At 40.5% G+C, this 12,628-nt stretch overlaps 1 protein-coding gene across 7 annotated transcripts in view; it reads right to left on the bottom strand.

Annotated features, from left to right (window-relative positions):
• The window catches only part of myo16 (myosin XVI), a 166,552-nt gene that overhangs the window by 23,919 nt on the left and 130,005 nt on the right, over positions 1-12,628 (bottom strand). For all 7 annotated transcript variants that reach the window (XM_039683123.2, XM_039683120.2, XM_039683121.2 and 4 more), the window contains 5 exons: positions 7,190-7,292; positions 5,978-6,074; positions 5,653-5,899; positions 1,611-1,981; positions 13-1,188 (listed from right to left, as the gene is read on the bottom strand). In XM_039683123.2, coding sequence (XP_039539057.2) covers positions 13-1,188; positions 1,611-1,981; positions 5,653-5,899; positions 5,978-6,074; positions 7,190-7,292 — 1,994 coding nt within the window. The remainder of the gene's footprint in view (positions 1-12; positions 1,189-1,610; positions 1,982-5,652; positions 5,900-5,977; positions 6,075-7,189; positions 7,293-12,628) is intronic.

Genomic DNA, 12,628 nt, shown 5'->3' with positions numbered 1-12,628 from the left:
ACTTTCACTCACCGCTGTCTCTGATCTTTCTTCCTGTGGTGGACTTGCGGAGTAGGTTGCGCCCTGAACTGAAAAGAGTGTTAAGCTCATCTAGGGGACTAGTGAGGGCTCTCCCATTAGCAGGGTTGAAGAGCAGAGGCGAGGAAGAGCAGGAGTGAGCTCTGCGGGGCTCTGGCCGTGAGGTCTTCACTGGGGAGAACGGAGGCTTGGAACTGCTTGGGGGCGTCTCTGCCAGACTGTGCACCATTTTATGGGAAACTTTTGGGGAATCTGTGCTAGCCAGAGAAGCTGCACGGGTCAGGGACAAGAAGTTTGTCTCAGGGGGGAAAGGGAAGTGAGAAGGAGGACGGTAGGGAGGTGGAAGTACTGCCGGAGGGGGAGGAGGGGGAGGTGGAGTCAAGGGTGGCGTGGATTTGTCTGGCATTAAGACAGAAAGACTTGGTGAAGAATCAGCCCTTTGCCGGATGTACTGGGGTGAGAGCGGGCTGCCCCCATCCTGGCTGGTGTAGTTAAGATTGGTCTCGAACACCGGCAGCTTCTTCACCTCAAGAGGGGTAAGGGGGGACTCATCCGAGGCAGGTGAGCAGGTGACAGGGGACGGAGGGAAGACAAGAAGTGGGGGACGGTGTGGAAGGAGGTTGGGGAATGGAGCTGGAATGTCACATGCTGCCCCATCCTTGCCCAGCTGCTTTCCCCCGAGTGTGCCAGAGAACTCCATCAGGGTGACAGGCCTCTTGACTTCCAGCACTGGGGCAGGTATGTTAGTAATGGTGGGATTGACAGCTTCAGGCTTGACCACCTGAGTTGACCCCACCTCATCAGGTGGGAAGTACTTCATCTCCTCGTATACTGCCTCGCTCAGTTCTGGACTGTGGGAGTCAGCCAGGCTGAGGGCTCGTGAGGCCCCTACCATCTCAATGTACACATCCTCCTCGTCCTGGCAGGGGTAGAGGCTTAGTACAGAAGAATGGGCGCCATCCGCAGATGCTGCTCGCTGGATGAGGCCCAAGCAGTGGCCTCCTCGTACCAGGCTGAAAAGTTTCATGTCTGTGGGGCGTACTGGGGAGGGTACAGAGATCTCCTCGTAGGAGCCCGTCAGTTTGGTATTAGGGCTACGTTTTGGCTTAGGGGGCGGGATCTTCTTCATGGTGCTGTAGTCATCACTGTGAGGCCGTGGTTTAGAGAGAGCTAGAGGTGTAGTCAGATGATGGATGAGTTGGGAAGGAAAGGAAAACGCCATTTACTAAAATTCAATTCTCAATATTGAGGTAGATGGAAACATTTGTGCTTTGTTGTTCAAAACATGTACAGTACATGGCCAGAAGTATGTGGACATCGGAACACCACACGTGCGTTGTGCTCTAGCAAGCTGGTATTCTCTAACAGCTTCCATTTTCACAAATGTTTTCCACAAGATGTTAGAAGTTCCCATTGTGGAACAACAGCATACCCTGATGTCGGGTAACTGAGTCTGGCTCTGAGTCCGATTCATCCCCAAGGTGTTCAGCTGAATTCAGTTTTGGGCTTTGTGCAGGCCAGTACATCATTTACACTAGAAGTTGTCCACATACTTTTGCAAACCATGTAGTGCATTTGATATTTATACGTACGATCAGAAGGAGAAAGCTGGGTTTTTGGTGGGCTTCCAGACGGAGAAGCTTGACCCTCAGCAGGACTGTCTTTGGGTGCAATACTCAGCCCTGCACTCACTGCTTCGTACGACGCACTCAGACGTGTATTTGGGTCTCGTTTGGGTTTGGGAGGAGGTTGTTTTCGTGGGGAAGAGAGGTTCCCCCCATTCCCCTCTTCAGTGGAGTGTGGTGCAGGCTGAAGGGCTGCTTTGATTGATGTTCCAATGCTGGAGTGTACCAAGCTGTCCATTACCAGAGGGAGAGGCACAGAACTTGAGCGGAAATGCCGGAGTGGTCGGTTCCCCCCACGGCCTGCCACATCATTGACCCTCCCAATTTTTTCAACAGCCCTAAACAAAAGGATGAACGGATGAATAATTCAACAAATTTAAATGGTAAACTGCTTGTTGAAATATGATTTCTAGTGTCATTCATGACTGCTATTGCTCAAGTACCTAGAAAATCCTTATTCATATTTTGATGCTTTCAATCATTCACCCAATATCACGCTAGAAGCATATGTCCTGTCTCAAAGCACTGTATGATGGGTAGTGAAGGTGCTAAGCAGCTGCCAAGTGTGAGAGGATCAGTTTCAACCTTCATAAAATCAATACACCAATGTCAAGCTGTCCATTCATATCTGGGCTAAGATTTCAGGACACTACACTAACTGGAATGGGTGTTTCCTTAATCATAAAGATAAAACAAAAATACTAAGGCTATCAATCAAATACGTTTTTAATTAATTAATTTTTTAACCTTAATAATTACACAATATGCAGATTAACCAAATTAAAAAAAAAACATCAGGGTAGTACCTCAAATCTGAATTAAGCCACATTCATTATTATACATGATTAATTGCATAATTCACATATAATAATTAATTCATTTGCTTTTCAGCATGCCTTGGAATTAAAGTATCAGAGACTTCTCAATTTAAGTGAAGTGTTCCCCCCCCCCCTCATGATACCGGGAAACAATAACATCAAATTAGCATGATATACAGAACCTAAGCTTGAAAAGATTATTTACATTGTTGATTATTTAAGTCTAAGCAGCTTCCTGTAATACTCTAATGTGACATGCACACTCTTGTTTGATATTTCCCTTTTAATCTGAGCTCCCATCTGTTGTTCTTGCGGGAAAGGCGATGGAGTGTTGGGGACCAGGGGGTTGTGCGGGGTTACAGTGACTAAAAACCTTAAGGAGATTTCTGCAACCCAGAGTGGGGGTGGGTCTTATCTCTCTCTGATTAGCAGGATGGAACTCCTCTTCACTCACAGATTGAGTGTGCCACATCTAGATTAGCTATGAAACCCCCATCACTCAATAACTAGCACCTCTCTCATTTGTGATGCTTAAAATGAACGTATGCGATGAATGTGTGTACATGTTTTGAAGAACAAGAAGCCCATCCCCACCACAAGAGCAGATGGTCATATGCAGAAGACACAACTAATGTCAATGGCGACCATGTCACATGCTTGTGTGAATACATTTACATTAAAGTCACGTTAAAAAAAGACTCCTTGCTAAGCTCGCCTTACCAATGATACTGATTACCTGATATTATCATTACCTTGGCAACCGTTGCTGGCCATCAGTTTCAGACAATTTGTTGATGCGTAAATTCCATTGAAGTTCTGTGTGTTTGGATTGTTTTAATAAAGCAACAATGTTTTGATGTGGACAGTTTGCAGAGTTTTACCTTTCTTCACAATGTAGATGGTAGTACATGTGCCACGGTTATAGCTTTATATCTTTATATCTTTTTGGTGAATTACCACAACCCTAACAATGTCTTTAAAAAGTCCAAGCACTTCAGACATCAGTGGCAAACTCATTTTGTTTGCAAATGGATAACAAGGAGAACCAATAAAATCTCTGATTATATTAGACACTCCAATTCCACTTGGGTTTGAGGGACCTATAAACATTCATGTGATGTTTAATTGGTTCTCCTTGTTCTCCCTTTACAAACAAAATGACAATATAATTTAGACCAGGGGTGTTCAAACTCAGTCCTAAAGGGTCAGTAAGCATGTTTCCATTAAAGATTTTTGCGATTTTTTGTGGCACATATATGGTGTTTCTCTGTGTTTCCCCCTTATATCTGCTTCATCTTAATTGTGGCATTTCTTTGAGGTTAAGAATCCACTATTCTGGTCATTATTTTGTCTTTTATGAATTTAATAAAGAACTCTGTCTCGTATTCTGTCCAAACATACGTCATCTAAGTTAGGTGACTGTAAATGCGCAAAACTATTTCCATTGCAGTTTTTCGAAATATGTCTTTCAAATGGCCTAAAAAAACCCACCTCACTCGGGTGTAAAAACAATTTTGCGATAAATGGGAGTTTGTGCAAAATTGACGTTTTCAATTCACAATTTAAATTTTCACAAATTGAAGGGTAAGTGGAATCGCGGCTACTGTCCGGCAGAGTTTAGCTCCAACTTGCCTCAACACACCTGCCTGGAAGTCTCTAGTAGGCCAAGTAAGACCTTTGCAGCGTCCCAAATTGCATTCTATTCGTCCTAAATAGTATTCAAAAAATAGAATTAGTACGTCCCAAATCGTAGTATGTTGAAATGAGTGTTTCAAAGATACCCGGATAGTCTACTTTTTCCGGTCAGAATCCGAAGTGTAGATCGATGCACACTCTAACGGCTGATATTGCCCACAAACCATTGCGCGAGGATTGGACGAGGAATCGGTTAGAACTACAAACACGAGTAAAAAGTGTTAAAAAACTACAGACACGTAGTCGATACGGAGGACGCGCGAGTCCCTGCGGTTGTGTAGAGAGGTTTAGCTCTCTTACCTGACGAAAATGAATTTATTCAATGTTCATTTGCAGCAGCATTGTGAACTTTTGTAAAGACACGTTTAGCCATTACGTTTTAAATGCATCATTATATTCAAATTGCAAACACGAGGAGAGCATGAAAGACCCACAACTGGCAGATGAACGTGCCCTCCGAAACGGTAGGAAATAAAATTAGATAGAATGGAGGATTTTAACTGTGACAAGATGATTGACAGGGCAGTTTACGGTGACAGGATGCACGGAGCACGCGACAGAGCTGTCCGTTAAAGATGACGTGATAGTATGTCCCAAAGCTTGCCTACTCTTTCAAAAGTATGTACTTTTTCCTCACAAAAAGAGTACATACTTTTAGGGCGTAGTATAAGTAAGCGAATTGGGACGCAGCACTTGATTAGCTGGTTCAGGTGAGTTTAATTGGGGTTGAAGCAGAACGCGGCAGGACAGTGGCCCTCCTGGAGCAGGATTGGACACCCCTGATTTAGACAATTAGAGAGTCTAGAATAATCCTTCAAGGACATATCTGCCACATCGAATTGAATTTCAGCATACAAAACTAAATCTTTGTTAACAGATCCTCCAAAGAAGACCAATATGAATATGATTATTACCTTGCTAAGTATTTTAAGAACTAATTGAACAATAGGGAGAAAATGATTGGCAGACAACCTACCCCACATATAGCTACCTAAATTAGTACCTTTAAAGGGATACTCCACTTTTTTTTTTGAATTTTTTGTTTTTGCCTATTTTTATTTTTTGGAATAGGCTCATTTTACAACTCCCTCAAAGTAAAACAGTTGAGTTTTACCATTTTTAAATCCATTCAGCCGATTTTCTGATATTTAGAAGAATATAAGTAACCAGAGAGTTCCTGGTCCCATTGACTTCCATAGTAGGAAAAAATATATCTTCCATAGTAGGAAAAAAATACTATGGAAGTCAATGGGACCAGAAATTGTCTGATTACTTATATTCTTCTAAATATCAGAAAATCAGCTAAATGGATTCGAAAACGGTAAAACCCAACTGTTTAACTCTAATTTCCAAAAAAAAAAAAGTGGAGTATCCCTTTAAGAATTGCATTAAACTGAATGTGCATATAGTATTTTAAATTATGGTTAGTTATTTAAAACTATCACTAACAGTTTATGGTTGGTATTAAAAAAAAAGAAGTGTGCCACGAGTTTTACCGTTTCGGCGAGTCTTCTTCTTTGCCCACAGGTTCTGGACGCTCACCCAGTGGTGGAGCGCTGATGTGACCCCGGAGGCGGTCATTTTCTCGTGCGATATCTGCAGCGTTTTGGATGACCAGGCTGTCATAAGCACGCATACCCAAGTCCTCTGCTCCCTGCAGGAACCGATGGACGTTGCACTGCTCCTGCTGCCGAGAAGTGAGCTTGCGACACACATGCTGTCTGGCCAACCAGCCACGCACCACTGAATCACATACACACGATTAAGTGAAGTAAAAATATCAAGTCGAGTGACAGATCATACAATATGAACACACTCTACCTTTCTGACAGATAATAATCTTCCTGTGCAGTTGATGGCAACGGTCATTAAGGTGATCGGCTTGCCAGTATCTCAAGAAAACCTTACTGTTGCCCATCTGAACAGAGAAGAGGAAGAGAAACAAATAATCATATTAGTTCCCAGCATGCTTTGCATAGGATTGAATTTTTGAATTGAAGTGTTATCTTAAAGGAAAGACTGGTTTGTGTATAATGTTCCATTATTATACACGCTTAAAATATATAAAATAGCTTATGTTGTGGTTACCATTGCGCCAACGAGTGGAGCTTAGGTTGTAGGATGGTTATATGATGATTATGGTGTTTATTGGTTCAATCAATGAGTGAAACAAAAAAAAAAAAAATGGTCCTAGTCCACTTAGCGTTCATATTGGCATTTTAACACCAGCCTGATTGGTCGGCTTTTATAATGTACATTTTGCAATGGAACTTACCATCAAAACAATGCTGTGTGCTGGGAAAAATGTGCTCATTGTATGTGTGTAGCCTACATATAATATAGTATTCTGACCAGCTGAGTACTCAGGAAGAACTTATACATATCTAAAGGCGTCAAAACAATGGCAGGAATCCCTCCGTCACACACAAATGTTCTGCTGCTAGGAGATGCGGTTCTGATGCCTGGACTGAACTGTGATGGGCAACATCATGACTATGATGAGAAAAAAAAACCTAGGTCTTGTGACATCATGGTCCGTTTACATGTTGTTGGCCCGTGTTGTGTTCATTTATCATTCGAACCACACAGTCTGTTTGGAAGCGGACCAAGACCCATCTTTTCAGCAGTCTCAGTGTTTGGATGGCAGCGTTCACACTTATTTAAATGAACCACACTAATAGATCAATCATACCGGGGTTCGTTTTAATCGAACCAAACTTTCCACGTGTGAAGACACCCTAATAACGATTAAAAACACATAACACACATTCAAGTGGAGTAAAATAGTACATTACATCAATCTATCTATACATGTCATTAATAAATAGAATCCACGTTTAAGATAAAGATATGTCTCAAAATTGGTCTTGGCCACCATTTGGGATTTTAATGATACTGTCATAATGGATTCTAGGACTGCATCTATTGCAAAGGACACATTTGATGCAGTCTCAGAATTTGCTCAAAATAAGGTATCTTATGGCAGAAGATAAGTTGACTATCTATGAGACATGAAAGTATTTGCAAACTCACCTGCCAACCCTGGAGTTTGCAATGCTGCAGAACGTGGCGGCACTTCTCCTCTGCGGATGCTTTCTTCTTGTCAGTGAGGATAGTGTCCACCAGCTCTCTGTATCTGCACCACAAACCCAAAGAACATCACTGTCATCAACATAATGCACTGGAGAGGAACTCTTTGTACCTATTACTGCTCTGTTATTGCAGGATGGTCACTAATGCCTGTACTGGAATGTCATCTGCATGGACCATCAGCACTTCTTGTTAACCTGTTTAATAGGGCTATTTCAAATGCAATAACCATCTAAGGCTACTGAGTTTAAGCTATAAATGGCAATGCTCAATCCTAAATCAATTGTCCTTCCTTGGTGGGAGAACCCGACAAGAGATGCAATTTGAGGGTCAAAGGGTTTCAGAGTCTGGATGACCTCACAGCATCTGCGGCAGAGGCTGTTGGCAAGGCAACCATTCAAAGAGAAAGGTCAAACTTTGCTGCATTGATTTGGAGAAGAGGGATCAAGCATCTTTGGTGCGCGGGGGTACGTTGTAGACACACCCCTCAAACACGTGACTGTGTGTGTGTGTGTTGGTGCATTGGGATTATGCATTATGAACATCAATGTTTAATAATCAATGATACTAAAGGAATTTGCAAAGTAAGAATTAGAGCATTCATGATGCATGCTAATAATATTTCAAAACAACGCGAGTTGTGAACTAGCACAATCTCTAGGTATGGTGAATGGTATGTGATGATGTGGGTCTATTTTAATTCCAAAGGCCAATGGAACTTTATCAGGATGCACATTGTCCTGGATCCATGAAAGGTGGCACATGGTGAACAGATGGGAGGGTGGGAGAAAACAGGGATGCAGTGTATTGTGGGACGGGGGTGGGCTCAGTAAAACACTTGCTTTAGCCTCAAGCCAAATTAACTCAGCGTCTCGCTTTCAATGTGATTTACAGCAGCCTGGTGATTCTGAACTTCCCCTAACCCTTCCTCTGTATGACCAAGACCTACGGCATCCCACAGGAGTCATCAACCATGAAGGGAGCCAGGGGAAACCAAAGACTTCTTGTATATGAATATGAAAATTGTAGATGCCCTCACAGTTTGTTGGGCCTTTGGGGATTGAGTCATATGAACTCAACAGGGTCGAACTGCCTGGTAGTTAAGCTACGAATTGGGGTTATGAGATGGGGGACTACCTCATTTTTACAGTAAAGAGCCACAATAAAATGACACGATGACAATAGACCGTCATCTATTATTCTGAGCGTCATTATGGCGATAAGAACTGCTGTCAGGAAACAAGCAGGGAATGTGTTTGTGTACGTGAATATTAATGCATAAATCAAACTGCTACTCCTCTCAAAAGCACTGAAGCTGAGCGTACTAGAAAGAAAAAAAATAGTATACATTGCAGGTTTCTTTTAATTAAAGAATCATGAAAAAAGAGTATAACAGTTTGCATTGAGCAGCACAATTGTTTTTAATCTTGATAATAATAATAATAATAATGAGAAAATGTTTCTTGAGCAGCAAATCAACGTATAATGATATCTGAAGGATCTTGTGACACTGAAGACTGGAGTAATGATGCTGAAAACTCAGCTTTGTTCAAATCAATAAAACATTTCTAAATATATTACAAAACTTTTTTTTTATCAAATAAATGCATCCTATTTGAGCATTAGAGCCTTTTTTTCCAAACAACAACAAAAAAACAACAACCCCTGACTATTTCTATATGTGTTTAAAAGAATAAACCTGTTTGCATTTCTTTCTTTAAAACACAAAATAAGATATTATTGGGTAACGGATGACTATTTTGTCCATTCGATGAAAGCCAGCAGAGCCTAATGTAATTTTGGCCCCCCCCATTGACTCTTTTTAAATGGACTTTCTTCAAAACATCCTCTTTTGTGTTTCTAAAAATAAAGAAAATCATACAGGAGACATAAGGATAAATGATGACAGAATGTTTATTTTTCAGTGAACTATCCCTTTAAGGAAACTATAATAATTACTTCTATCATTTGCTGCATTCCCTTTCATTCACATCTCTGACTCTGGTCCATGTTTTTGTGAGTATGTATGTGTTGTGTAATACAGTGAGGATGCTGCATTGCGTTTAAGGGTGGAAGCGCAGTTTGTCCTGAGGCCTGAGCTAAACCGTGATAAATAAGCCTGTCATATTCATTAGTGCTGGGCCAGAGACTATCACACACACATCAGACTGCACACCACAAATCATTCATAAAGACCAAGAGCGGGGGTAGCTAGCATGATGATTGAGAAGAAGAAAATCATATACAAAGAGTCGAAAAAAAAAATCTTGACTGAACGTCACACGTGTGCAAAACATACACCCATTGAAAAATAATAACTTTCCCTTTCCCCTTACACACGCTCATGAATGGCTTGATGGATGTGGTGAATGGGTTCTTTGTGACTCGCAGTCTCTTTTCTGGCCTCGGGAAGTCCAGGCGTCCTTGGAAGGGACGTGCTGGATGGAGGGTACACATGACTCCACATCATAAGCAAACACAAAGACGCATTTATCCAAGGCTTCACTTCTTTATTTATCCAAAAGTCGACAGAAAACCAGCACACATGTGCACTAGGACAACGGCTGGCGCATGGCACGATTAAGTGGAAAATTGTTTGTAGTGATTCGTCTGCTGTTTGCTGAGGGCAGTGCAAACAGAATGATACGTTGAATGTCTGATAGAGCTGGGAAATATGTCAGATTTTCACACAATATTAATCCACATAATAGAGTTTTTAGGATAATTTCACACTTATAGGATACGTTTTAATAGCTTCTCAAAAAATTTACCTTCTAACATTTTTTAGGTAAAATCATAATGAAGGGAGTGCCACCAATATATATATATATATATATATATATATATATATATATATATATACCAGCCCTCCAATGAGTTTCTTTATTGTGTTGAACACAACATATGACATTTTTAAAGAATGTTGGCGAAATGTCGGCTTCCATAGTTTATATATTTTTTCCAACACTGAAGTCAATGGCTACCATCAACTGTCTGGTCACCAAAATTCTTTAAAAATATCTTCTTTTGTGTAAACGATGACAGAATTTTCATTTTTTGGGTGACCTATCCATTTAACATGTTATTAACATGTATGTTATTTTTGGTGAATATAAACTATATGTACATATTCAAATGTTTGGGGTCACTATAATAAATTTTTTAAAGGTGCTATATGTAACTTTTCATCTAAAATGAATCTTTTTTATTGCCTGTGTGTGAAGGGGTTGTAATCACACATTACAATGATCCACTTGTTGGGTTTTGCTATTACCTCTGAAGGCCAGTATTCCTATTTTTATGTGAAGTCTCCGGGTCGGATTTTCTGCGAAATCCTTTTCTCCTTTTATATAAAGTCTATGCGACGGCACTGCAGCTGACGACATGGAGTTTGGTAACACCAGAAACAGCACAACCAGCACAACACGCACTCCAACATAAACTCCACATAAATATATAAAAACAAAAATGTATCTGCTGAAGCTAGTCAGGCCAAACGTGAATCGGATCGACTTAAAACACGGATCAATATCGGCAGACTGAATTATCGAGAGACCTCCGCTATTTTTATTTTTTTCAAGTTTTCAGATATGCTGAAATAACGGTAAACTTTACTAAAACAGCAAGGTAAACTAATGTACAACATATATGAGATATGACATGAATACAAAAGACTGTTCCAGGATAACAAAAAGTAGGTGCTTTAGGATGTAACTTTTATTTTATGTACTAGATCTACTGTCTAACCTCACTACTCATCGCACTACTATCATATTGTATATAATACACATTTCCAGACACATTCAGTACAGTAATGTTACTTCCTGCGATCTTACTGTTACACTAAAATTGTTCAATATAGTTCACTGACCGTTTTGGTTATCATATGTTGACAATGCTGATTGTGAAAGATACACGAATAGTTAGTAAAATACCTTATGCTATATAACACCACAAATGTAACGTTATCATGGTACGAGCATGGGGCATTAGTTCAAAGTCAAGCTGGTAAAATAAGCCTGTTATTGTAACGTTGCAGTGGGACATGAGTTTCCAGCATGTTGTGTGAATCTTTCTCCGGTGTGTTGAACGTCTCACTGTGGCCGGCGTGTACCATGAGTGCTCGCTTTGGTTGCAATTTGAAACATCACCGATAGAGGCCGCTAAAAAATACATATAGCACCTTTAAATAAATTTAAATTTCTATTCAGCAAGGACATTCAAATAATCAAAAGTGACAGTAAAGGCAATTATAATGTTACAAAAGTTTTCTATTTCACATTAATGTTCTTTTAAATGTTCTTCATTAGAATGCAGTCTGCAAATCATACATGGATTATTTTAAGTAGATTTTTACAGAATTTGTTCTCACATTATCATTTTGAATCTATTTGTCATCAATGTCTGTTTGTCTGGTTCCTCTGCCTCAAAAACAAGGACAAATGTGAAGGCATCAGTGAATCAAAAGACAACATCAGACTCTTACTGGTCATAAACGGAGGTTTGAATATCAATAATGCTGACATTTTTATGAACTTAATGCCACTGGGGCATGAATAAATCCTAGTAGAGTATGATAAACAATCATATCAGTTTTAGGACGTGCATTACACATATTTTGATATAGACATACACGAGTGAGTTAGTGGTCACAAATACACATGCACACAAGCGCACACGAACAGCTTGAATGTCATAAAGCACACACAATGCTGACACAGCTTCCTCACGAAAGGCCATGGAAACTGACCTCTGCATCAGACAACCTCTCGCTCGAAAACCCCCAAAATTAACATCACAATCGTCTGGCCTTCGTCGGCCTGCATCACAACATCAGCCACTCACCCCGTCTGGCTCAATTCAGCCTTATTGTGATGCTAACACACACACGTATGCACTCTAACAAAAACAAACAGTGCACATGGCACCACGTCATCCAGGCGCTCGTAGAAAAACAGCATGGGAATGTGAGAACAGACGCCACATATTAACTGAAATGATGCAAAGCATATGTCTCGCAAATACCATTTGCCGTGACAGTTGAGAAAACTTTTACTTTATGCAAATTAGCAGCTGACACAAGTGACTACAGAGGATTTCCCTCCCTTCCTGTTTTATCCAAATACTAATATTTTTGAGATTGTTAAAGATGCAGATACAGCGAACATCCCGTAGCCACCCACACTGCCAAGAGCGGCATTTAGATGAATATGTAGATTGGTTTCTGCGTGCTTTCCTGCAGCAGTTGCGGAAATGTTTGTACCACCAATTCCACACTCCAAGTCAAGTTGTGTTTATTTTAGGACTTTGCAAAGATTAATTGCGTAATCTTCCAAAATAAAAGTTTGTGTTAACATAATATATTCGTGTGTGCTATGTATA

Source organism: Pimephales promelas, chromosome 7 (genome assembly GCF_988280905.1).
Source record: "Pimephales promelas chromosome 7, fPimPro1.hap1.1, whole genome shotgun sequence".
NCBI lineage: Eukaryota > Metazoa > Chordata > Actinopteri > Cypriniformes > Leuciscidae > Pimephales > Pimephales promelas.
Note: the sequence above shows the minus strand (reverse complement) of the source record. Positions and strands in the feature narration are given on the sequence as shown.